This window comes from Paramisgurnus dabryanus, chromosome 4 (assembly GCF_030506205.2).
Source record: "Paramisgurnus dabryanus chromosome 4, PD_genome_1.1, whole genome shotgun sequence".
NCBI lineage: Eukaryota > Metazoa > Chordata > Actinopteri > Cypriniformes > Cobitidae > Paramisgurnus > Paramisgurnus dabryanus.
This window is the reverse complement of record NC_133340.1, coordinates 30,113,078-30,135,480: the sequence shown is the minus strand read 5'-3', so window position 1 is coordinate 30,135,480 and position 22,403 is coordinate 30,113,078. Positions and strand designations below refer to the sequence as shown.

The window sequence follows — 22,403 nt, the reverse complement described above, 5'->3', positions numbered from 1 at the left end:
TCTTTATTATAAAGTTTTCTGCATTATTTTATTTATTTACAAACTAACAATGACGATACACAAAACAGTTCATCAGAATAAATAGGTCATTAAAAATACATAATATATTTGCCCCACTCGAACATTTACGGAAACACACAGTTTATTTTTCCTGTTAAAAATACTTTAAAATGTTATGTGTTTTATTTCTATTATTTTACTTCATTTTATTATTACAATATTAATGAAACGACTAGTTAATTTAAAAAAAAGTAGGCGGAGCTTTTCTACCGGTTTCAGTGGCGACCAATCGCAGCGTCCGTAGCTCTGCGCCTGCGCAAGACGCGCTCGTCCAATAGAAAGTCAGCTCAAATTTTGAATGTCAAGAGCGATCAGTTAGTCAGTCAGTTTGAATGCAGTTTATCGCTGAATGGATTAATAATGACGGAAGAATCTGCAGTTAAAGTTTGTGTTAGGGTCAGACCTCTCATTAAAAGGTAAGAAAAGATTTTTATGCGTAACTCTGCGTTCACATTAATTAAAATCATCAGTAATATTGCTGAGAGATTCTCAATCGGTTGGCCAGTCAGTTGTTAGTGACGTCACGACAATAAACGTTTTTATATAAATGTTTTTCTAATAAAGTTGCTATTGAAAGTCATTACACTGAGACTGAAGTTTCGACGACAAGTTTTACTGATCATCTTGTGTCAGTAAGGTGTTCTGCTGTGATTTATACCAGATCGTTTATTCCCTTAATGTTCCAGTAAAATAACGTTAACGTTACATCAGTTTTTCTTTTATAATAACATGATGTTTTATTTTCAGAGAGGAAAGTGAAAGTTCAGAGCCTGTGCAGTTATTCTGGAGAGCAGACAAACAGATTATTCATCAGCTGGACGACGATGGAAATCAAACCAAGAGCTTCAGTTTCGGTGAGATCACAAATCACTTCTGTATCTGTAATGTTAACTTACATATGAGACAAACTGGAGTGATGTAATGTTGTGTGTTTGTTGTGTTGTCAGACCGTGTGTTCAGTGCCAACGAGTCCACAGCTCAACTTTACCAGGACATCGCCAAACCACTGGTCGTCTCTGCTGTCGAGGGTTATAATGGTGAGCTGATGACGTCAGAGGTCAAGTCTTTCACGAGCTCTTCACTAGATTAATGTTTTCTTTCTGTTTCTTGACACAAGTTTATGGTGTAATATACCAGCTTCTGTATTGACACAGATTTGACATCTAAATCATATGAAAATCAACACACGCATTGTATCTGCACTAAAACCACTGTAAACCTTTATCTATACTTTATTTTCTCTCATTCTAGAACTTAATTATAGTTTTGTTGTAATTTTTGCCCATATAACTGTAACATATTACATATAGTGACCTGAACACCTGAGGTTTGTCATGTGTTTTTATATTTTAGGGTTATCATTTTAAAAGTAAGTCTTAAATGCACTTTTTTTCAGGGACAATATTTGCTTATGGCCAAACATCATCTGGAAAGACCTTCACCATGATGGGTAGTGAACATAACCCTGGTGTCATACCTCTTGCCATGGCCGACGTCTTTAAAACCATCAAAAATGTAAAGCTGGATAATGCTATGCTATTTTTTGTGTAAATAATCTGTGTTGTACATTTTAGTTTTAGTGTTGTTAAACACCGTTTTAATGTTTTTTTTCCCCGTCTGTGTCCGTCTAGTGTCCAAAGAAAGAGTTTCTTCTGCGTGTAAGCTACATGGAAATATACAACGAAACGGTCACTGATTTACTTTGTGAGAGCTGGAAGAGGAAACCTCTGGAAATCCGTGAAGGAAATTATGTTAGTTGATATTTTCACTTTGGTTTGTGTGTGTCTATGTGTGTGTGTTTGTGTAGTTTAACACACTGACTGTTTCTACAGAAAAACGTTTATGTAGCTGATCTGACAGAGGAGTTGGTGACATCACCCGAGCAGGCGCTGTCCTGGATCAACAAAGGAGAAAGTAAAGCTCTTGTCAATCATCATTTATTATGTTGGTTTGATGCTTCTGCATTATATTTCTACACACGCTTTCTCATCTCTTTACTTGGACAGAAAACCGCCATTATGGAAAAACGAAAATGAACCAGCGTAGCAGCCGTTCTCATACAATTTTCCGCATGGTAAGAAGAGCGATGAACTGGAGTGTTTGAATTTGATCTCTCATATCGTAAAGGTTTCATTGTTTTCTCTGTATTAGATCTTGGAAAGCCGAGAGAGAAGTGATGAAAATGCTGATGGTGCCATTATAGTGTCACACCTGGTAAATCAGATGATGTTTATAAGGCCTGTGCTGTCTGATTTCTGGTCAGTCATTCAAATGAGCAATAATATTGTGTAGTAAGGTCACGTTCCTCATTGTGTTTGCAGAATTTGGTGGATCTGGCTGGTGCGGAGCGGGCGAGTCAGACTGGAGCAGAAGGTTGGACTTGATCCCATTTTATTTCATTTGAAAGATTAATGCACAGTTGCTGTTTACATTCATGTACATTTTAACCAGAAGTCTTGATGGTTAATTTTTTTTATTATTATTATTATTATTGTGGTTGTGCAAACACACATGATTGGGTTAATCCAGTGCTGGTGTATGAGTCGTTTTGTGATTTTTGTGTTGTTGTTTCAGGGGCACGCTTAAAAGAAGGCTGCAACATAAACCGCAGTTTGTTCATACTGGGTCAAGTCATCAAAAAATTATCAGACGAAAGTCAAAAGTGAGTCATGTGCTTTTACTGTAGCTTGTGTTGTATTGCATCATAGAATTGTATTAATTTTTCCTTTTCTATCCAAAAGGGGCTTCTTGAATTACAGAGACAGCAAACTCACCCGAATTTTACAAAACTCTTTGGGTGGAAATGCAAAAACTGTCATCATTTGCACAGTCACTCCTGTCACTGTTGATGAGACCGTAAGCACTTTACAGGTAAAACAAGAGATTCTCTACACACACATTCAGTTTGTATTATATTTCTACATGAAGTGTTTTAATGATTTTACTTTAATTCAAGTTTGCTAGTGCAGCCAAACGCATGAAGAATGATCCTCATGTTACGGAGGTCTCAGATGAAGGAGCTCTCCTGAGAAGATATCGTAATGAGATCGTTGATCTGAAACGACGTCTTCAAGAGGTAAACAAATGCATTCTTGACAGTCATCCACATAGAAACAAAGTCATCATTGCTGTCTCCATAGAAATGAAATCTGTTAACCATTTTTATCAACAACTTTTTTAATGCTTTTATAAGCAGTTATTCTAAACGACTACACATGCATTTATGGTGTCAGTATGACCCAGCCTCTGTGTTTGACTTCATGCGGTTCTGATCAATGCATGACATCATCAAGGAACAGTGAGACTTCAGGTTTGTTTGAGATGCGGCTTGCTTCGCCTGAAATTTAGACGGCTGCAGTGAAGGGAGGATTGAAAAAAAAATAGGTTTAAGCCGGACACTTCACCAATCTCGCAGTCCAGTCAGGCAGACAAGGCAGAGATTGTGTTCACGTATTTTAGCAAAGATTAAATAGATGCAGCTAAAATCCCAATAAATGCATTTACATGAAGATGTTTATAAGGAGAATCAATGAAGGTGAACTTCATTACTGGGAAGGCTACTTGGTAAACGTTGGGATGTATAAATTGAAGTCAAGTGGAGTATTAGAAGTCATCAGCTGACATCCCCGGGCCAATGAGCATGAAGCTGTGTCGTCAGCAAGTCTTCTCATTGTGCTTTTTGTGAACGTAATCGGTGGAGAATAACTGCGTTGACTGCAGAATCTGACGAGCCCGCCTCGCCATCCCGTGACATCAGAGCAAGTCGGACTTAACTCGTACACTTTTCTAATTGGCATGCATCTGGCACCGATCACCGGTGGTTGATTTTGCACAGAATTAGTTTGTCAAACGAGCCTATAACTGTTATGATACTTTGATGTCATATGTCAATCAGTCTGCTACACGCTGAATAAAGTTAAACACATCTTACTTCATAATGGTTTTTCTCCCTGTCGTCGTCTGGTTATGACCCCACCTCTGATGATTGTTTTCCTTACTCGCAGGTTTCCGGTGTTACTCAAACGACTGCTACTGAACGTGAGTCACTGTGTCAGCTGCTCCAGGAGAAAGATCAGCTCCAGAGAGAACAGGAGGACCGAATCAAGAACTTAACCAAGCTGCTAGTTACTGCATCAAACGTTGCTCTAGTTCCCAAGGTAACACGTCTCACTAATCTATCTTCAGATAGTCTTGTAGTGTTCAAGGCCGGTTAAACGTGTGGATTTAATTCTGTTCTTCAATCTTGTTGTAAAGGTTCCTAAACGAAGAGTGACGTGGGCTGGCAAACTGCTGAGACCAGCTCATCTCCTGAATGAAGCTCACGAATCTACAGAAATGAGCTTTGCTGAGCCATACAGCAAGAAAAGACGAGCAGACTGCTCTCTGCCCGAGGATGGAGAGGGTTTGTGATCTTTGAACGCATCATCTGTTATGGGAATCTACTAAAAGCAGTCGCTCAGTGTTTTTCTTCTCTTGTGTTTAGATCTAGATGAGTTTGACAGCCGCTTTGAGTTTATGGGTCTGGATGAGCCCGACATGGAGATGAGCAATATCACCGTCCGCAGTTCCTCTTATAGGTGAGAGCATCACGCTTGTTTTTTTTTACCACACAATACAGATGCATGTCAAACTGATACAGGAGAAATACATCTGTCAGCTTTAAGAATGGTTTCATTCTCATTACTTGATGCTTTAGAAAGATTAAAAAAGAGGTGGATTACAGTGATAAGAATACCTTCATATTGTTTACAACCTCTGTGACTTTATCAGAACCAAAACGCTGAAAAACCAAAATAAGTTAAATATTGTTTGTTTTTTGGTTCTGATGAACAAGGAGTTTGAACAGTACGAGAACAGTAAATACATTGTTAGCTTATTTTTGGGTGAGTTAACTCCTCAAATGTGCCTTATTTTTATGGAAAATGGTCTTAAAACCTGGCTTCATTTTCCTAATGCAACATCTTCAGCATGAAGGAATAGATCTCTCTTTGTTTATTTTCTCATTTTAGTGCCAATTTCTTGGACTCACCTCGAGCGAGTGAGTTGATGATGAAGGTGGCGTCTCTAGAGCGTCAGCTGGAGGCCGAGACTCAGAGCAAACTAACAGCTGAGGAAAGAAGCACTGAACAACAACTGAAGATCTCTGAGCTGGAGCTGAAGGTGTCAGAGCTGGAGAAATCTTCTGAAGCCCTCACACAGTCTCAGCACACATATAAACAGGTACTGGAGCTGCTCATGAGAATCATATAAGTGTTTAAAACTTGAGATTATCAATGTTTTATATATTTTTATATGTAATTTTGTGTGTGCAGGCAAACCGAGATCTGGAGGATGCCATTCAAATCTGTGAGAGATTAGGGTTTGAGAAGGTGAGTGATGGATATATATGTGCATTCAATTGAGCCAATGTTGATGTCATAGAGTTTGTGGGGTGAGTGTGTAAACCCTGATTATATAACTTGTTCATTTAACCAACACTGATGTGAATGATTTTAAAGGATACTGTTATTGTGGAGCGAGATCTTGTGAAACACACACTGGAGCTTCTGAACCAAAACCTGGAGGTTATGACCGCAGAAAAGGATTTGCTGAAAAAAGAAAAAGATGCTCTACAGAAGGAGATCGAGGAGAGGAGAGATGCTGAGGAGTTTGAGAAACTTGAACAGGAGAGCAAGAGAGAATATGAGGTGATAACCGCTCAACTTACTAATGTACTTACACACACAGATGATGTGACCTCATAGCTTCATGCTCTCTTTTCTCCTCACACAGAGAGAGTTAGAGGCAGAAATCAGCAGACTGCAGGAAGCCTCAAAGCAATCAGAAGACATCATCCAGAAACTACAGGTCTGTTCACTTTCACGTACATGTAGATTCAGTCTCTTCTGTGTGTGGAGAAGATTTAACCGCAGTGTTCCTCCATAGGCGGATCTGCTGCTGATGGCCTCAGAGCTCAAGACGAAGACAGACCTTACAACTGAACTTCAGACTTTTGTAAGTTAATACACTTTGAGAAATACGGTTATGATGCTTTGAAAGACTGCGAGTGTGTCTGATCATGTGCTACATTATCCTGCAGAGTGACAAGGATCTTGTAAAGGAAGTGACACAGCTGCGCCGCTCATTGGACGACGCTGAGTGTCTCAGTTTGGAGACTAAAAAGGAGTGGGCTTTTCTGCGAAGTGAAAACATTTCTCTGAGAGAGCGAGATGTCAGTAGAGTTCAGGAACCTTTCACAGAAGATCTGAGTCCTGGCGTGTCATATGACCCTGTCTGTGCTTTTCTCAGGTGACACTGACTGCAGACCATGAGAAGATGGAAGCTGAAGTGAAGTGTCTTCAGGAGAAGCTGGAGCAGGAGAAATCTCGCTTCAGAAAAATGCAAACAGATCTTCAGAAAGAACTGATGGGTGCATTTGATGAAAACACCAAACTGACAGCACTGCTGGATGGAAAGGTCCCAAAAAGTGAGTCCATATAATCAGACTCATCACTATCATGAAGTAAAATGTTTGACAAATGCCATTGCACATTAGAGCCAGTTACTTTTACTGCAATTGACTTTCTTTTTTCGTAAATAAAGTTATGAAGGGTTTTTTTTTCTTCACAGATCTGACCGATAACATTGTGCTGGAGAAAAGCGTTTCAGAGCTGCATTTAAAGCTTGATCAGAGTCATGAGCGAGAGCGATCTCTGCAGTGCAAGATTGATGAGTTAGAAACACTTCCTGTTAAAGTGGAGGAATTACTGAAACAGGTTAGAGACACCAAATCAGAGCTTCACATCATCTTTATCCTGAAAAGTCTTTTAAATGAAGTTTTTTTTTCTACTTCTGGTTCAGGTGTGTGTTCTGACAGAGGAGCTGTGCTCTGTGAAACAAGAGAAAGAAGCGTTGATGTCCAGATTAAATGAAGATCAAGAGAAACTGGAGTCCACTCAAGAGCAGCAGCTGAAGATGGAGAGTGATTTAATCGATGCTCAGCTAAAGGAACATGAGCTCACTCAACAGCTCACAGAGACGTCACAAGAGCTCCAGAAGATCCAGACTGATCTTCAGAACATCACACAGGAGAACAGCACGCTCCTCACATCTTTAGAGGAGGTCACACAAAAGGTCTATACATGTTTTACACACCACACATTCACTGAGAGTTAGATGATTGTTTTAACAATACTTTATCATGGTTCAGTCCATTCAGTTGGGTGAAGAACTTGAAGGTGTTCGTGCTGAAAGAGATGAGCTTCGGTCTGAGAGGATGGAGGGAGTTCAGAAGAATCCTGAAGAGATGGAAAATCTGCGTCTCGCTATCGGCTCGATAACCGAAGAGAGAGACCAGCTGCAGGAGATCATACAGGTCCTGAGAGATGAGAGAGACCAGCTCAAGACTGACATGGAGGAAAACGTTGAGATGGTGAGAGCTCATTCCTGTCAACAGGTCTGTCGTAAAAGTGCAAACCATTTATATTGTTTCTATTTCCTACAGATGATTGAGTCTCAAGCTGAACTCCGAGATGCTCAGGAGAAGGTGAAAGAACTTCAGAGAAAACTAAATAATCTGGACTCATCCAGAGTTCAGACGATTGACCCATGTGAGCAAAGAAACCATGAAGATGGGCAGCTGGAGAACCTACAAGATCAGGTAGGACTGTCATATGCAGTGGTGTAGGTTTTTGTCAGCAGGCCGGAATGCTTTTAATGGATCACATGTGAGCTATATGGAGCATGAGTTACTGGAATAGTAGCATTATGTATATTTTTTGTTGAATGTAGCATGAATGCATGGTCATATATACATTTATCATCATGCTATATTACGTTATGGAGATGATTTTTTTTAAATGCTGGTTGTACAGCACAACCTCTCATATCCATTATAATCAGATGTTTACTGTATAAGCTTAAAAAGGCCATCATTCTGAAGATAATGGATGTTTATCTGTAGATCAGACAGCTGGACAAGCAGCTTAGCACTGTATCTGGTGAGAATGAGCGTCTGTTGTTGGAGAGATCTGACCATCATGAAGCGTTGGAGAAGATTCAGATGAACATAACGTCTTTATCAGAGGAGAGAGATCGGCTCCAGGAGAGAGTAGAGGAGCTTCAGAGAGACAACAACCAGCTGAAGAAACATCTGGAGGAGAACATGGAGAGGGTGAGGAAACACACGTCCTGAAGTCTCTGTATGTCCCTCTGTCTGTCCTCCATTGATCAATGAAACCCTTCATTTAATTTCTTTTTATTGTTGGAGTCAGATGATTGACATGTCAGTAAAATATTCATGCTGTTCAGAGTCACAAACTACAGATAACTGACTGATAGTTACTCTGAACCATAAAACCAAGATATGAGAGGGTGTTTTAAAGGGCGCCTATTATGGCTTTTTTACAATGTTATACAAGCCTCAGATGTGCCTAGAATGTGAAGTTTCAGTTCAAAGTGTCCCAGATCATTTATTATGTTATGTCTAAAATGACCCTATTTGAGTGAGGGCAAAAACACGTTGTTTTAATGTCTGTACCTTTAAATGCAAATGAGCTACAGCTCCTTCATCCATAACCAACAGAGACGGTGAGCGCTTTCAGTTCAAATAGATCTGATTAATACAGTCTGACACAATAATATCTAGTGGACATAGTACAACTCGCTGAGGGTGGAAACTACACAGTATCACCACATCTGGGAACTTGACTGGCAATTTCGTTACCGCCCCTTTTTGGGGGAAAACCAACTAGACTTCCCATAGACTTCCATACAAAATAGCGGAACAAAACTACGTTCATACACCACCGACAGGCGTAAATAACTTAAAAAATCACTCCGATTAAACATGTCAAGTAATAATAGGTCCACCCTGCCCGCCTAGAGCGCAGAAGATACATCAACAAGTTTAATTTGGTCTTTAAAAACATGTCCCTTTCATTCTCCCAGCGTCAAATTTGTTAAACAACACTATCCAGTGATTGCTGAAAATATGGCTAAGTCAGTTGTATGGCTGGTCACAGACTGTAATTTTCTGATTTAATAGAAGCGTGTTATAATTGTTTAATTGAAGACTCTTATATGAAACGCTGCAGGTTCTGTCAGAATCACAGGAACATCAACAGCAGCAGAGATCCAGTGAGGAGATGATCACTGATCAACAGGTCTGACATTATTACTTCATTATTACTCTCATATGTGAGAGCGGTGTTGTTTGTGTGGTACTATAACTTCTCACATGTGGTCTACTTTACAGATTGAGACACTAAAGAGAGAACTCGAGACACTGACAGAGGAGAGAAATCAGCTCACCGTAAATCTTCAGGAAACATCTCAACAGGTGAGACGTGTGGACATCAGATGTATTGAACCTGAATTGAAATATTTACTCTTGGTCTACGTGTTTAAAACTTTGTCTCTCTTATAAATAAAAGTATTTTCTTCTGGTGTGTTAAGGTGTATGTTCTGACAGAGGAGCTGTGCTCTGTGAAACAAGAGAAAGAAGCGTTGATGTCTGTTCAGTCCAGATTAAATGAAGATCAAGAGAAACTGGAGTCCACTCAAGAGCAGCAGCTGAAGATGGAGAGTGATTTAATCGATGCTCAGCTAAAGGAACATGAGCTCACTCAACAGCTCACAGAGACGTCACAAGAGCTCCAGAAGATCCAGACTGATCTTCAGAACATCACACAGGAGAACAGCACGCTCCTCACATCTTTAGAGGAGGTCACACAAAAGGTCTATACATGTTTTACACACCACACATTCACTGAGAGTTAGATGATTGTTTTAACAATACTTTATCATGGTTCAGTCCATTCAGTTGGGTGAAGAACTTGAAGGTGTTCGTGCTGAAAGAGATGAGCTTCGGTCTGAGAGGATGGAGGGAGTTCAGAAGAATCCTGAAGAGATGGAAAATCTGCGTCTCGCTATCGCCTCGATAACTGAAGAGAGAGACCAGCTGCAGGAGATCATACAGGTCCTGAGAGATGAGAGAGACCAGCTCAAAGTAGATCTGGAGGAGAGCAATGGCCTGGTAAATGCTAAATTCAGACGCTATAGATGTGACTGTAGATGTGATGAGGTCATGTGTTAAAACGTGTGTTTCATCAGCTTCTACAGGTGCAACAGGAGAACGCAAGTCCACAGCTGCAGTCTGACATCACACAAGAAGAACTCAAACAGGTACATGTGATGATGTAATCAGATGTTTATTAGTGTCTGATTCTCAGCGTACCTGCTCACCTGTGTGTGTGTGTATATGTTCATCATCTCTCGCAACAGCTGAAGGAGGAACTGGACGCTGTGAATGAAGAGAAAAAACAGCTGAAGTCTGATCTAGAGGAGAATGTGGAAATGGTGAGGTTGTGTTGGAAACTTATTTTCTTATAAAGAGAAAAAAGTGTGTGCACTCATGTTTATTATTAAACGCAGATGATTGAGAATCAAGAAGAGTTGAGAGCAGCTCTAGAGAAAGAGAAAGATCTGCAGAAGACAATACTGGAGCTAAAGGCCAAACTCCAGAGCTCTGAACTGGATGAGCTTCACGAGCAGGTATCTCGCAGTGACCAGAGACTTGGTGTGTGCGTCTGTGTTCATGAATTGACCTGTCCTGGTCGACCATCACAGATTAAGCAGCTGAGAGGCGAGCTGGAGAGCGTTTGTTCTGAGAGAGAGCATCTGCTGTCTGAGAGGAACCTAAGTTCACTTGATGAGTCTGACATGATGGAGAAGATGAAGAGCAACATCACCTCTCTAACGGAGGAGAGAAACCAACTGCAGGAGATGCTGCAGGCCCTCAGAGAGGAGACGGAGGAGATGAAGAGAAACCTGCAGGAGAAACATGAGATGGTCAGAGATGTTTCTACTTGATGTCCAGCAGTGTTAAACTAAAATGCATTAATGAAATTGATATAAGAGTGTAATGTTCACAGATGGTGCAGTTCAGAGAAGAGCTTCAGTGTGCTGCTGCTGAAAAAGACCAGCTCTTATCTGAGAGGACCAGACATGAAGAAGAGATGGAGAGATTGAGATCTGTAACTGTGGAAAGAGATCAGCTCCTGGAGACTCTACAGACACTTACAGAAGAACGAGAACAGCTTAAGAGAGCCCAACAGCAACAAGACCAGATGGTAAGACTCTTCACTTCAGTTCTCTTGTCTCAGGCTACGTTTACATGGAAACGATCTGAAAAGAAACTGCAAAAGTGGCGTTGCGTTATCACTTTTTATTCCGCGTTTATACGAGCATTTTGAGGGGGAAATCTGCGTGCAGATGGTGACGCAAAAGTGTGTGATATTCGATGTAGTATGCACTCCAGGCGGCTAGGTGGCAATGTGAAGCACTGACACACAACAACAACAAGTCCATGTGCCTGCATACAACCTTCTTCCTGGTTCTCCCAGGTCTCGTCCAAAGCCGTCTGGTTTGCCTCCGACGAATTGGCACATTAACAGTTTCAATGAGGTAATTAATGCGCCTTCTCTCATCAGTAATACTTGCTGTGAATAATTCGTACAACTGCTGGAAAGACTTGTATATTTATCAGAGCTGCTATGGCAACCTGAAGGTCCGACTTATGGAAATAATCTGGCATGTTTGTTGTTATTTTCCTGGACTGGCGCATGCCTGTGACGTAAACGCGTACGCGACGAGAGCCACCTTGAGCAGACTTTTGCGTTTTTACTCTTTAGACGAGAACGCGACGGTAGATCGTTTTTAAGATTTCCACTCTGAAGGGTAGTTTCACTTTTTTGCGTTTTTAAGCCCCTAAAATGCCGTCGCCGTGTAAACGAAAGGCACATCCGATAAAATATTTTTACGTTTTCACCCTCGAGCGTACTCGTGTAAACAGGCCCTCAGTTTAAATGTAAACTTAAACCTTAAATCATATGATTTACAGCTGGTTGACTTGAGAGAGCAGCTTCATTTAGCTTCTGCTGAGAGAGACCACCTCCTTTCAGAGAAGACCAAAAGTGATCTGGAGAGCAGGACGCTTCTCACCTCCATCACTGAGGAGAAAGAGCAGCTCCTGGAGATGCTTCAGAGTAACAGAGAAGAGAAGAACCTGCTGAAGAAAGACCTGGAGGAGAAGGATGAGCTTGTGAGTTCCTTTACAAGATCATAGGTTAACACCATAGATAAAATCAATGCAAAACGTATAAATGTCCATCAAAACAGTCCATGCGAGTGCTTGGGCTTGACAGTTTATGACCCTTTAAAAATGTCAGAAGCTCAGTGTTGTGTGTAACTGCTCGTCCTTCAATATCAGACTACACTGACAGATTCATAAATCAGTCAATCCGATTCATTTTAGACTTTAGTTGAATGCTTTTATAGTACAATACATGAACACAGATGTGCGTCTTCCTCCTCAGATCCTGGAGCTTCAGTCGACCTGTGCAGAGAAAGAGCAGCTGCTGTCTGAGAGAAGCCGAGATCATCAGGAGGAGATCAGAGCGGCTCAGGAGAACATCTCAGCTCTGACCGAGGAGAAAGATCAGCTTCTGCAAACGCTAAAGATTGTTCAAGACGAGAGCGAGCAGCTAAAGAGAGAGCAGCTTGAGAAGAGCGAGATGGTAACTAAAGCTTCATGTTCGTAGTTTATTTGATAGTTTTAGTCCATCAGCTGAGTGTTTCTTCACACACTTATAGATTGAGCAGCTGAAACAGCAGCTGATGTCCATGTGTGCCGAGAGAGATCAGCTTCTAGATGAAAAACACAAGTGTGAAGCATCCAGCACCTCCTCTGCTATGACATCATCATCATCATGTGAGGGAGAAGATCACCTCCAGGAGATTCTGCAGGGTGTGCGAGAGGTAAAGAACCACACTAGCTGTGTTTCCATTGCAGATTGGCACAAAACTTTAGCGTTATTTTCTAAATGTCAACACAAGACTATTGCGAGATGTCTGTGTTTTCATTAACCAATGATATGCGACTGAAACTTAGTTTCTCCTCTCGTGAGAAGTCATTCCAATCATCACGTTGACAGATTTTGGTAGGTTTTACTAATATCACATCCACCACACATGGCATTATTATTAACTAAAGGAGACGTAAGAGTATTATCCAAACATTAATGCCCAGGAAAACCCTCATACTTGGGTGCGCCAGTTGGTTGTGATGTTTGTCCCGCCACCCCTCTTCTGCTGTGATTGGGTTTAAAGCTCAGCTAGTCAATGTCACTATCACAAATGAAAACATACATTGGTGGTCACTTTTGTGTGTCTGTACTTTAACACATGTATATGGCGTTTAAACAGACCCAAAAGTCGCGCGCACAAAAACCACGCGCGAGCGCAAGATACGAGCGCGCAGAACACTATTCGCGCGCGGACAAGCGTCCTCGCGAGCGCGCAGAACACTATCCGCGCGCGGAAAAGCGTCCCCGCGAGCGCGCAGAACACTATCCGCGCGCGGAAAAGCGTCCCCGCGAGCGCGCAGAACACTATCCGCGCGCGGAAAAGCGTCCCCGCGAGCGCGCAGAATACAGTTCGCGCGCGGAAAAGCGTCCTCGCGAGAGGGCACCTCCGCTCAGCACGCACAAATGTAGTCACGCGAGCAAAGGCTTGGATGAGCGCTCGCTTGACTCTCTCTATGCTCTCACAGCTGCACCACACGCGCTCGCTCGATCAAGATGACTTTTGGGATTTTGGGGGCGGGACATTGACTGATGTCTCCGCTTCTGTGATTGGTTGTTTGATTTGATTAGTGACACACATGATCTCTTGTTCCACTTTCCGTATCCAGTCAATCTAGGTCAGGGGTGGGCATCGAGGGCCACAGTCCTGCAGAGTTTAGCTTCAACCTTAATCAAACACACCTGAATGTCATTTCCAAACAGTCCTGAAGACTTCAATTAGATTTTTCAGCTGTGTTTGATTAGGGTTGGAGCTAAACTCTGCAGGGACACTGGCCCTCAGGACCAGGAGTTGCCCACCCCTGATCTAGGTAGAGAAAACATGTTTTAATATGACCATTATGTCGGAGTAGGTAATTTATGTTAAAACATTAGTCTTGTTTAAACCATGCAATAAGCTCCCCTAACAAAAATGAACCATGGTTTTACTACAGTTAAAACAAAAAAAACATGGTTACTATAGTAAAACCATGGTAACCACAAAATAACCATGGTTTTGATAACCATGGTTTTTAAAAACCATAGTTAAACCATGGTAAGTGTAGTAAAACCATGGGGTTGTTGATAGTAATCAATACACCAAAAAACATGGTTACTACACTTTTACTACAATAAAACCATGGTTAATTTTATTAAGGGTCCAAACATAACCAAACAATAATTCTCATTTTAAGGTATTAATTTTGTTTGTTGTTTAATATGTAGATAATTTAACAACCATATTATGGCAAATGAAACTCATTGGGAAACTCAAATACAACAACAAAGTAAAATTAAATGCTATTTTGACCCTGAAAAGATACAGAATAAAACTAATATATTAAACAAAACTAGTATCTAGTTTTTTAGTTTTTTTATATAAACATATACACATACACATTTATACACACCAACACACCAGTCCATAATTTCTTTATATTGAGTTGGTGTTTGTATGTATCATTTCTGGTAATCTTTGTTTACATATTCTTTACACTATACTATTTTGTTTTGTATATTTAAAAAAATCTTACTGTTCCATTTGACATTTTTAACTATCTTACATTTATTTCTTTTATTTGTACACAGCCCAACTGAAAATGCTATACATGTACAGTCTTTGTCATGCTGATAAGGTACACTAAAATTTTAATTGTTAGATAATATCACCTTTTTTTATAAAGTTTTGTACAGGACTATACTAAAGTTTGCTAATGCTAAGTCCGAACCAACTATGTGACCTGACAATGTCAGTAGCCTACAGTATATATGCAAGATGATAAACAGTAAACATAATAAAATTGGCAATGTTGTTTGGTTTTGCAATCATTAAAATTACGTGCTCCGACATAATGGTCATATAAACGTGTCTTCTCTACCTAGATTGACTGGATACGGATAGTGGAACAAGAGATCATGCGTGTCACTAATCAAATCAAACAACCAATCACAGAAGCGGAGACATCAGTCAATGTCCCGCCCCCAAAGTCATCTTGATCGAGCGAGCGCGTGTGGTGCAGCTGTGAGAGCATAGAGAGAGTCGAGCGAGCGCTTATCCAAGCCTTTGCTCGCGTGACTACATTTGTGCGTGCTGAGCGGAGGTGCCCTCTCGCGAGGACGCTTTTCCGCGCGCGAACTGTATTCTGCGCGCTCGCGGGGACACTTTTCCCCGCGCAGATAGTGTTCTGCGCGCTCGTATCTCGCGCTCGCGCGTGGTTTTTGTGTGCACGACTTTTGGGTCTGATTAAACGCCATACATGTAGTTCACATCCTGATCTAATGAGTCCAGACATTTAAATGATTTTAATATGAATCTCTTTCTTCAGCTCATCCAGGGCCAAGGTGAGCTAAAACTGAAGAAACTGAAGAGTCCAACAGACCAGCAGCAACCTCAGATTGAGCAGGTGCGTGCGTGCGTGCGTGCGTTCGTGGTTTACTGTGTTCACACACAAGATCATGTTGTTGACATGAGTTTTTCTTTGTATCTTGTTCCAGATTCAAGTTCTCAGTAAAGAGTTGGAGTCTTTAAGAAATGAGAGGATGGTCCTGAGGAGAGACCTTCAGGAGGCTGCTGAGATTGTGAGTGTTTCTGCTCTGATGCTGTGATTTTTGATCTGAGCTTCACAGAACAAACTCCAGATGTTTTTTATTTGCAGTCCAAAACCTATCAGGAGTTACTTCATGTTACTAAAGAGGAACTGAAGCAACAGCAGAAAGAGAATTCAGATCTCATCGCCCAGAGCTCGGCAGAGGAGTCTCGACTCCAGTGTCAGGTGAGAACACATACAGCTTTGTTTAGTTTCATCACTATCATGAGCGATGCAGTTTAAGGATTAAGCGATGTTATTCTTTTATCTGTCAGTTGAGAGCGATTGATGAAGATCTTTTGGCTTTGAGGTCTGTAAGAGACCAACAGGACACAACGATCCAAAACCTCGAGTCCCAGCTCACCTCACTCACCAAACACAAGGACGAGCTCCAGAAAACCTTGGAGAGGACACAAGAGGAGAGTGAGCAACTGAGACGTGATCTTCAACAAAGCCAACTGATGGTAAGATTTCTCCAAATGTGTTTGAGACCCGTTGTCATGTCGATATATACTAATAATACGTGGCTGACAACTTTTCTTTATCGCACAGCCGATATTATTCACAGCTATTTCATGTACTACAGCTTTTGATCATTAAGTCCTTATCGATCTGAAGTCACTGTTAGTTTGACTCGTTTATAATGTGCATTTGAAAAAGCACCACTCATCAGACATAATCATTATAAATATTCTTTTTTATCATGAAAATACCTGAAAAAAGGTTTGATGAACATCAATATAAATATATCCTTAAGACATTTCCTGGAGCTGCGTGTGTGTATGGTTCTTCTGCGGTGCATATTGAGTTTCTGTACCAGAGCGCCCTCTGACTTTTGGATGTAGCGGCACCCCTAATATCGACTGAACAAAGAAAGACATAAACATCTTGCATGACACTTTTTTTTTTATGAAAGTGGAGTAATTCTTTAACGGTACACGTGTGTTATTTCTTACAGAGCACACAGCTGTCTGAAGAGCTGAAGGAGCAGCTGGAGAATGAGAAGACTCGCACTGAACAGATCCTCGAGACGTCAAGAGAAGTCAGTGAGGAAAGAGATCAACTGAGACGACAGCTGGAGGAAAAGATGAAGCGGGTAAGAAACCTTCAGATCTCTCACAGAAACTCTTTACTGTCTTATCTTCATAAGATGATTCTGGATCTGAATGTGAATCTAAATGAATGTTGATCTTTCATCACAGCTGACACACATTGAGTCACGAACAGGAGAACTGGAGAAGCAGAAGATTCTTCTGGAGTCTGAGGTTCATTCTCTAAGCCAGGTGAACATTTGTCATGTAAGGTGTACGATTGGCCGACAGGTTGTTGGCAGTATAAAGAGTTCTGGTTCTTAATACAGTATGAAATGTTTTGTTTCTCTCAGTCTCTTACTGAAGTGAACTGCAGCGTATCTTCTCTAACGGATCACAGTAAACTGCAGTCCCAGCAGACGTCTTCAGACATAATCGCTGAGATCAATTCATCTGATGAGAAGCTGCAGGTGAGCGCTGATGTTCACGTGTGACTCCGTATATCAGTGATTTATTTCACTAAAAACGTTCTCATGAGAGTTTTGTTCTGTTCCTCCTCGTGAAGACGGCCCTCAGAAAGCTCCAGAACATCGTCGAGCATCCAGTTGATTGTTTAGCTGATGTGAGCCGTGCCGAATGGACTCTCATCTATCAGCTGCTACCGTTTATCCCAAAATCCCAGAGAAGAGTCCACGCGGAGCACACCAAGAAAATGATGCAACTGAATTACGCTTTTCTCAGTACAGCGGTAAGTCTACCACACGTTTGATTCTCTGATATTTTCATTTATTCTTGAGAATCGTTTTTAACTGAATGAGGATCATCGCAGGAGTCGTACAAGAGAATTGCAGAACGTTTCAAGACTCGCTTTGAGACGGAGATGCAGCGTGACGTGACGTCGTTTGAGGAGAGCAGAATGCAGGACCTTCTCGTCCTCGCGGTTCGTGATCCATCACGATCACTTCAGCACGATTTCCAGCAGGTCTGGGATCAGAGATTGTCACATCTGTTGGATAGACGTAGACAGTATCTGCAGGTATGATGTGGCAATGCTTCTCTTCTGCTTGATCTGCAGGGTCAACATTGTTATTAAACTCCCATCGCTCATGCGTCATGTTGAGGAGAGACGTGCTGAAGCATTTAGATTGGTGGACATCATTGAACTTTTTCTCATTGTGTGCTCTACTGTTACTCTTCCTCAGAAACTGGAGAGTGTTTTAAAGGTTCTGGAGGAGAGTTTGGCCCAACACATGGTTATCGTGTCAGAGGAACGTCAGAAGAGATCTCGAGTGATCGAGGAGCTCAGTCTTCTGCTCAGATCTCCAGACACCAGCACTATCATTCAGCTGTTTAAGAGAGACGCTCTTCTCCGCACTGAAGCCACCAAGCATCTGAACTCTCGTCATGTGGTGAGCGATGATCGTGACGGTTCTGCCTGTTTGTTTGTTTATTTCCAGCAATCTTTCTCACCGGTCTTGTGTTACAGGCTCTGCTGGATCAATGTGAAGCTGAGCTCGTCCTCCTCAAATCTGCCTCTGATAAATCTGAGGAGCGCTTGAAGGAGCAGAGAAGGGAAACTCTGACTCTACTGCGAACCCAAGACGACATCCGTCCCAAAACTGAGGCTGAACTTCTGCAGGACAATCATCGTCTGTCCCTTGAGCTTCAGCAGACACAGCGACAGATGGAGGTAAGAGCTTTTCATTTCTGAAGATTTTGAATGTGTGTTTAGAGTCATTTCTCATTTCTAGTGTTCATTGTGTGTGTCAGGTGATTGAAAAGCAGATGAAGAATTTAAAGGCCCAGGCTGATGTTTCAAACCAGAAACACCTTCAGGAACTTCATGTCCAGCTCAAAGAGAAGGAAGCTCTCGTCCAGAACTTACAGGCCAAACTAAAAGAGTCTGAGGTGCGTGAGCTTGATTAAATTTTTAGTGCTGCAACAACTAATTAATAAAAATCGATAATAAAATTATTTGCCAACGAATCCTTGTGAGATTGAAGGATTTGAGTCATTATTTGTTGGTATTTTGGCTGTGAATAATCATTGGGCTGGTTTTGTTACGTGGATCTGGCAACCCTGACAGGACAATGACAGAAGCACACGAATGCTGATTAATAAAGGTTTCATTTGATCCTTTAATAGAAGTGAGTTTGTATTTGTTGAATTGTTGTTGGGTTTTCATAAAAATGGTATTGAACCACAAACTAATCATCTGTTTTAAAGTAAGGAGGAAAATTAAGGTTTTATTACTGTGACAAAGCATGTAGATCACTTACATATCATAACGGATGGATTATTTATTTAGTTAATAATGAATAATGCTAATTCTCATCAAGGTCTAAAAATTAAAATGTTTCTTGATCTGTGGCTAAATTTCCTCAGCACCTCACTGAAGACTCGATACATTTGTTTATTTGTATTTTGACATTTAAAGTTGTTTTACTATTTGAAAGCTGCACAAACTTGTTTTTATTAAAGGTTTTCTCCAATTCTGTCATGCAGGCGCTTGCTAAGAGAGACTTGACACCTGCTGCTGCTGAACTGGAGGCCTTCAAGGACAAACTTGTTAAAATGGAGCTGGATCACATCGCCGTCAACACGACTCATGAGAAAGAGTGAGTTTATTGTAAATGTTGTGTACTTGCGTGTGTAGTGTACACTTGATGGGTAGCTGTGAGTGTTTGTGTTTCCTCCCAGACTGGCACAGATGAACTCGATGCTGGAACACAGAGCAGACGTCATTCGCAAGCTGAAAGAGACGCTCAGGAAAATCCAACAGGACGATGAGCAGTCATGTGAGTATATTAGATGAGAACGTCCTCACGGGCATCTTCTGAACATCTCTCACGATCAACGCTTCTCTTCTACAGTCGTTGATGGAGAGGACTCTGACCTTCATTTGATCTCCAACACGCGAGCGGTCACGTCTCTTAAAGAGAAGAAGGTGGAAGAGCTGCAGAAGAAGAACGCTCAGTTTGAAAGGTGATGACATCACTAATAATGATGACTCTGTTTGTTGTCCAGATGATGGTTTAGTAACCCGTCTGTCTGTCTGTCTGTCGCTCTTCACCTGCAGTATTGTGAGTAAGCAGCAGGATGAGATCATGAAGTGGAAGCGGAGGGCGTATAAGATGAAGGAGAGTAAGAAAGACGGTCCATGCACACCAACCAAACATCAGGCGCCGCTCACAGAGACTGAAGTCAATTCTCCAAAGATGTTTCTGGACTCACCTAAAAGCAAATTCTTTGATGTGCGGTCTTCTGGACCTGTCTCCATTAGCCGCTCAACACGATTCTTTGATAACTCGGCCCTAGGGACTGTTCCAGGTACAGTGATCATGACCTGTATGTACTGTGTGTGCGCGCGTGTGTCTCTCTATAATGAATGTGTTTATATTAGAGGTGTCGTGTGTGCCAGCTGAACCTGTCATGGAGTTTACAGACAGTGATGAAGAGGGTAATCTGTGGGTGTTTGGAGTTCTGGTGTTTGGCACAAACTCACTCAACTGCACCCAAGCGGTTCACACAACTGCACATTAAGGACTCAAACACACTCAATTTAAATATGGTTGTCACTTTACCTTTTACTGCTCAATCCACTTCTGTACACATTAGGGTTGCAAAAATCTAAAATTTTCAAAGCGGAGAACTTTCCATGGGAATTAATGGGAATAAACTAGGAGTTGCCTTTAGTTAAAAAATCTTGCAGCGTAATTTTATTAAAAACAAGATTTAATGCGATTTGAGTTGAATTTCTCCCCTCCACATTCATCAGACACATGCACACAACAAACTGCTTACTGAAGGGACATTGAGACCACAGCCCCTCTTACATAACATTCAAATCATTTCTTCAATCCAGTACATTAAATATCTTTTACATAAATAAAACATCCGGGCTTGATGAGCGCCAGTATCAGGATTCTTCAAAATTTTTATTACCTTGCATGCATGTCTCCTTATGACCAAACTAAATGTTTATATAAACTTCCAAAAAATTCCCATAAATTCCTGTTGTTACAATTTTTAAATATTTCCCAAATTCCCCAGATTAAATACAAAAAAGATGAGGATCTGGCAACATTGCAAGGCAGCGCTCTGTGGAGCAGCGTCACAAATGTGTACAACACACAACAAGACGACTGAGGTTTATTACAAAACATAACGCTGTAATATTATTTTGGTCAGCTGTGAATGAGAAGTGTGGGAGAGACGTTGCTATGGTTACCCTGGTGTCAATCATTGCAGTTTCTGGAGTGAGTCTTGTTCTGTACACACGTTTAGTGGATTCACTCCTGTATTTAAATGAGTCTTCACTTCAGAAAGTTTGCAGTGTGTTCGTTCAGGACAAAATGATGTGTTTTTTTTTTTGGTGGAGATGATGGGATGTTGTGGTGTTCTTCACAGGGTGTCCAGGATGTAGACACTGTTTTCTCTTTTACATTTGAAGTTTTCAGTAGTGTTTGTCTGTTGTGTTTTCAGATTGTAGCAGCAGCTCAGTCGTGGGTTCTGGTGAAGCTCCAGTTGAAGATTGGTGGCCGATTCCCAACGTTTCTCCTGCCAAACCCAACGCTGGTGATGTGAACACCAATCAATGCCCGACACAGTGAACACTCCAGAAACTTCTCTTCTCTTCCCAATGTGATTCCTGAATCCTTCAGTAGTGTGGACTACAGTTGTTCAGTTTACTGTTTGTCTTCCTGTACGTGTTGTGTTCTTTCTCCCTTTGTGTTATGTTTTATGTAAATAAAGTTTGTGTTTTAAATGTGATTCTTTAGGTTTGTGTTGATTTGCACTCAGTGATTTTTATCTTTGGTTTTCACTTCTCTCACACACTTCGGTTATAAAAGTTTGACATTGAGATTGTGTAACTACAGCGAGTCGCTGAAATGACTCAACTCTGTTGGCAACCACTGGTTCAGATTAATCCAGGACTAGGCATTAGTTATATTAGGACATTTGAGTAGTTTTTACAAAACCCAGTACTGGTGGGCACTGATATTTAAGATGTGTCAGTTCAAATTGTTTTAGTTAAGATGACTCGAACATACATTTTAGTCTGGGATTAAACTAAATCCCTGTCTGGTAAACTGTCCTCTAGAGATGTTGCTCTAAGTATGCTGCTTAGTCATACTAGTTAGTTTTTTCCCAACATCTTTGTAAATATTGATTTTTTTTTTTTTTTTTGAATGAGGTTTTAGCCACAGTTCAGAAATATAAACTCTTTGATTTAAAAAGCCAACATTCTGTTACTGTTCTTATCTAGGGTTAGTAGTCTAAAACTATCCAAAGTTTAATAGCTGCCATCTTATCTACACTGTAAAATGCGGCATTTTTGTCAAATCAACATAATTTGTTAGGTTAAAGTAAAATAAACGTGTGTTAAACAACTTCAACTTGTTTTTATAAGTTATGTCAACTTGTCACAGGTTAAAACTTATGGGTTAAATTGTTGACTTGCAAAACCAAGGTGTTTTTTTTAACTTGGTGAATTTTTTCACAGTGGAAACCATTATTATTTTTTGTATAATTAATAACGGGTTGATCTGATTATTCAAGGTTAATTTAACTTCCACAGTAGTTTCCAGACAACATTTATGATTGGTCTTAACTAGTATATT

The 22,403-nt window shown here is 40.9% G+C and overlaps 1 protein-coding gene across 3 annotated transcripts; it reads left to right on the top strand.

Annotated features, from left to right (window-relative positions):
• The first annotated feature begins 371 nt into the window (after window positions 1-371).
• On the top strand, window positions 372-21,552 carry cenpe (centromere protein E). 3 transcript variants are annotated; one of them, XM_065254036.1, is made up of 57 exons: window positions 372-476; window positions 808-914; window positions 1,008-1,097; window positions 1,457-1,575; window positions 1,692-1,811; window positions 1,893-1,974; window positions 2,067-2,134; window positions 2,212-2,274; window positions 2,382-2,433; window positions 2,635-2,722; window positions 2,802-2,931; window positions 3,017-3,136; window positions 4,065-4,217; window positions 4,315-4,462; window positions 4,544-4,637; window positions 5,070-5,280; window positions 5,373-5,429; window positions 5,559-5,747; window positions 5,833-5,907; window positions 5,986-6,054; window positions 6,140-6,271; window positions 6,349-6,526; window positions 6,670-6,815; window positions 6,901-7,173; window positions 7,250-7,471; window positions 7,544-7,699; window positions 8,003-8,212; window positions 9,135-9,203; window positions 9,296-9,379; window positions 9,496-9,777; window positions 9,854-10,075; window positions 10,153-10,224; window positions 10,324-10,398; window positions 10,474-10,593; window positions 10,669-10,890; window positions 10,974-11,171; window positions 11,942-12,142; window positions 12,417-12,617; window positions 12,694-12,858; window positions 15,488-15,565; window positions 15,657-15,740; window positions 15,818-15,934; window positions 16,024-16,212; window positions 16,707-16,844; window positions 16,951-17,031; window positions 17,133-17,249; window positions 17,345-17,527; window positions 17,609-17,815; window positions 17,982-18,188; window positions 18,266-18,469; window positions 18,550-18,687; window positions 19,285-19,397; window positions 19,480-19,577; window positions 19,653-19,764; window positions 19,859-20,109; window positions 20,183-20,239; window positions 21,265-21,552. In XM_065254036.1, the coding sequence occupies exons 1-57, from the start codon at window positions 421-423 to the stop codon at window positions 21,390-21,392; spliced, it is 7,821 nt and encodes a 2,606-aa protein (XP_065110108.1). In that variant the 5' UTR covers window positions 372-420; the 3' UTR covers window positions 21,393-21,552. The 3 variants fall into 3 exon arrangements, with proteins under 3 accessions (XP_065110108.1, XP_065110106.1, XP_065110107.1); XM_065254034.1 differs by having other exon boundaries at window positions 10,474-10,890; XM_065254035.1 differs by lacking the exon at window positions 20,183-20,239 and having other exon boundaries at window positions 10,474-10,890.
• Window positions 21,553-22,403: the final 851 nt, after the last annotated feature.

Coding starts and splice junctions, on each gene's coding strand:
- cenpe (XM_065254034.1), top strand. CDS start 421: ATGACGGAAGAATCTGCAGTTAAAGTTTGTGTTAGGGTCAGACCTCTC. Junction 7,174..7,249: donor TAGAGGAGGTCACACAAAAG/GTCTATACATGT, acceptor ATCATGGTTCAG/TCCATTCAGTTGGGTGAAGA. Junction 11,172..11,941: donor AACAGCAACAAGACCAGATG/GTAAGACTCTTC, acceptor TATGATTTACAG/CTGGTTGACTTGAGAGAGCA.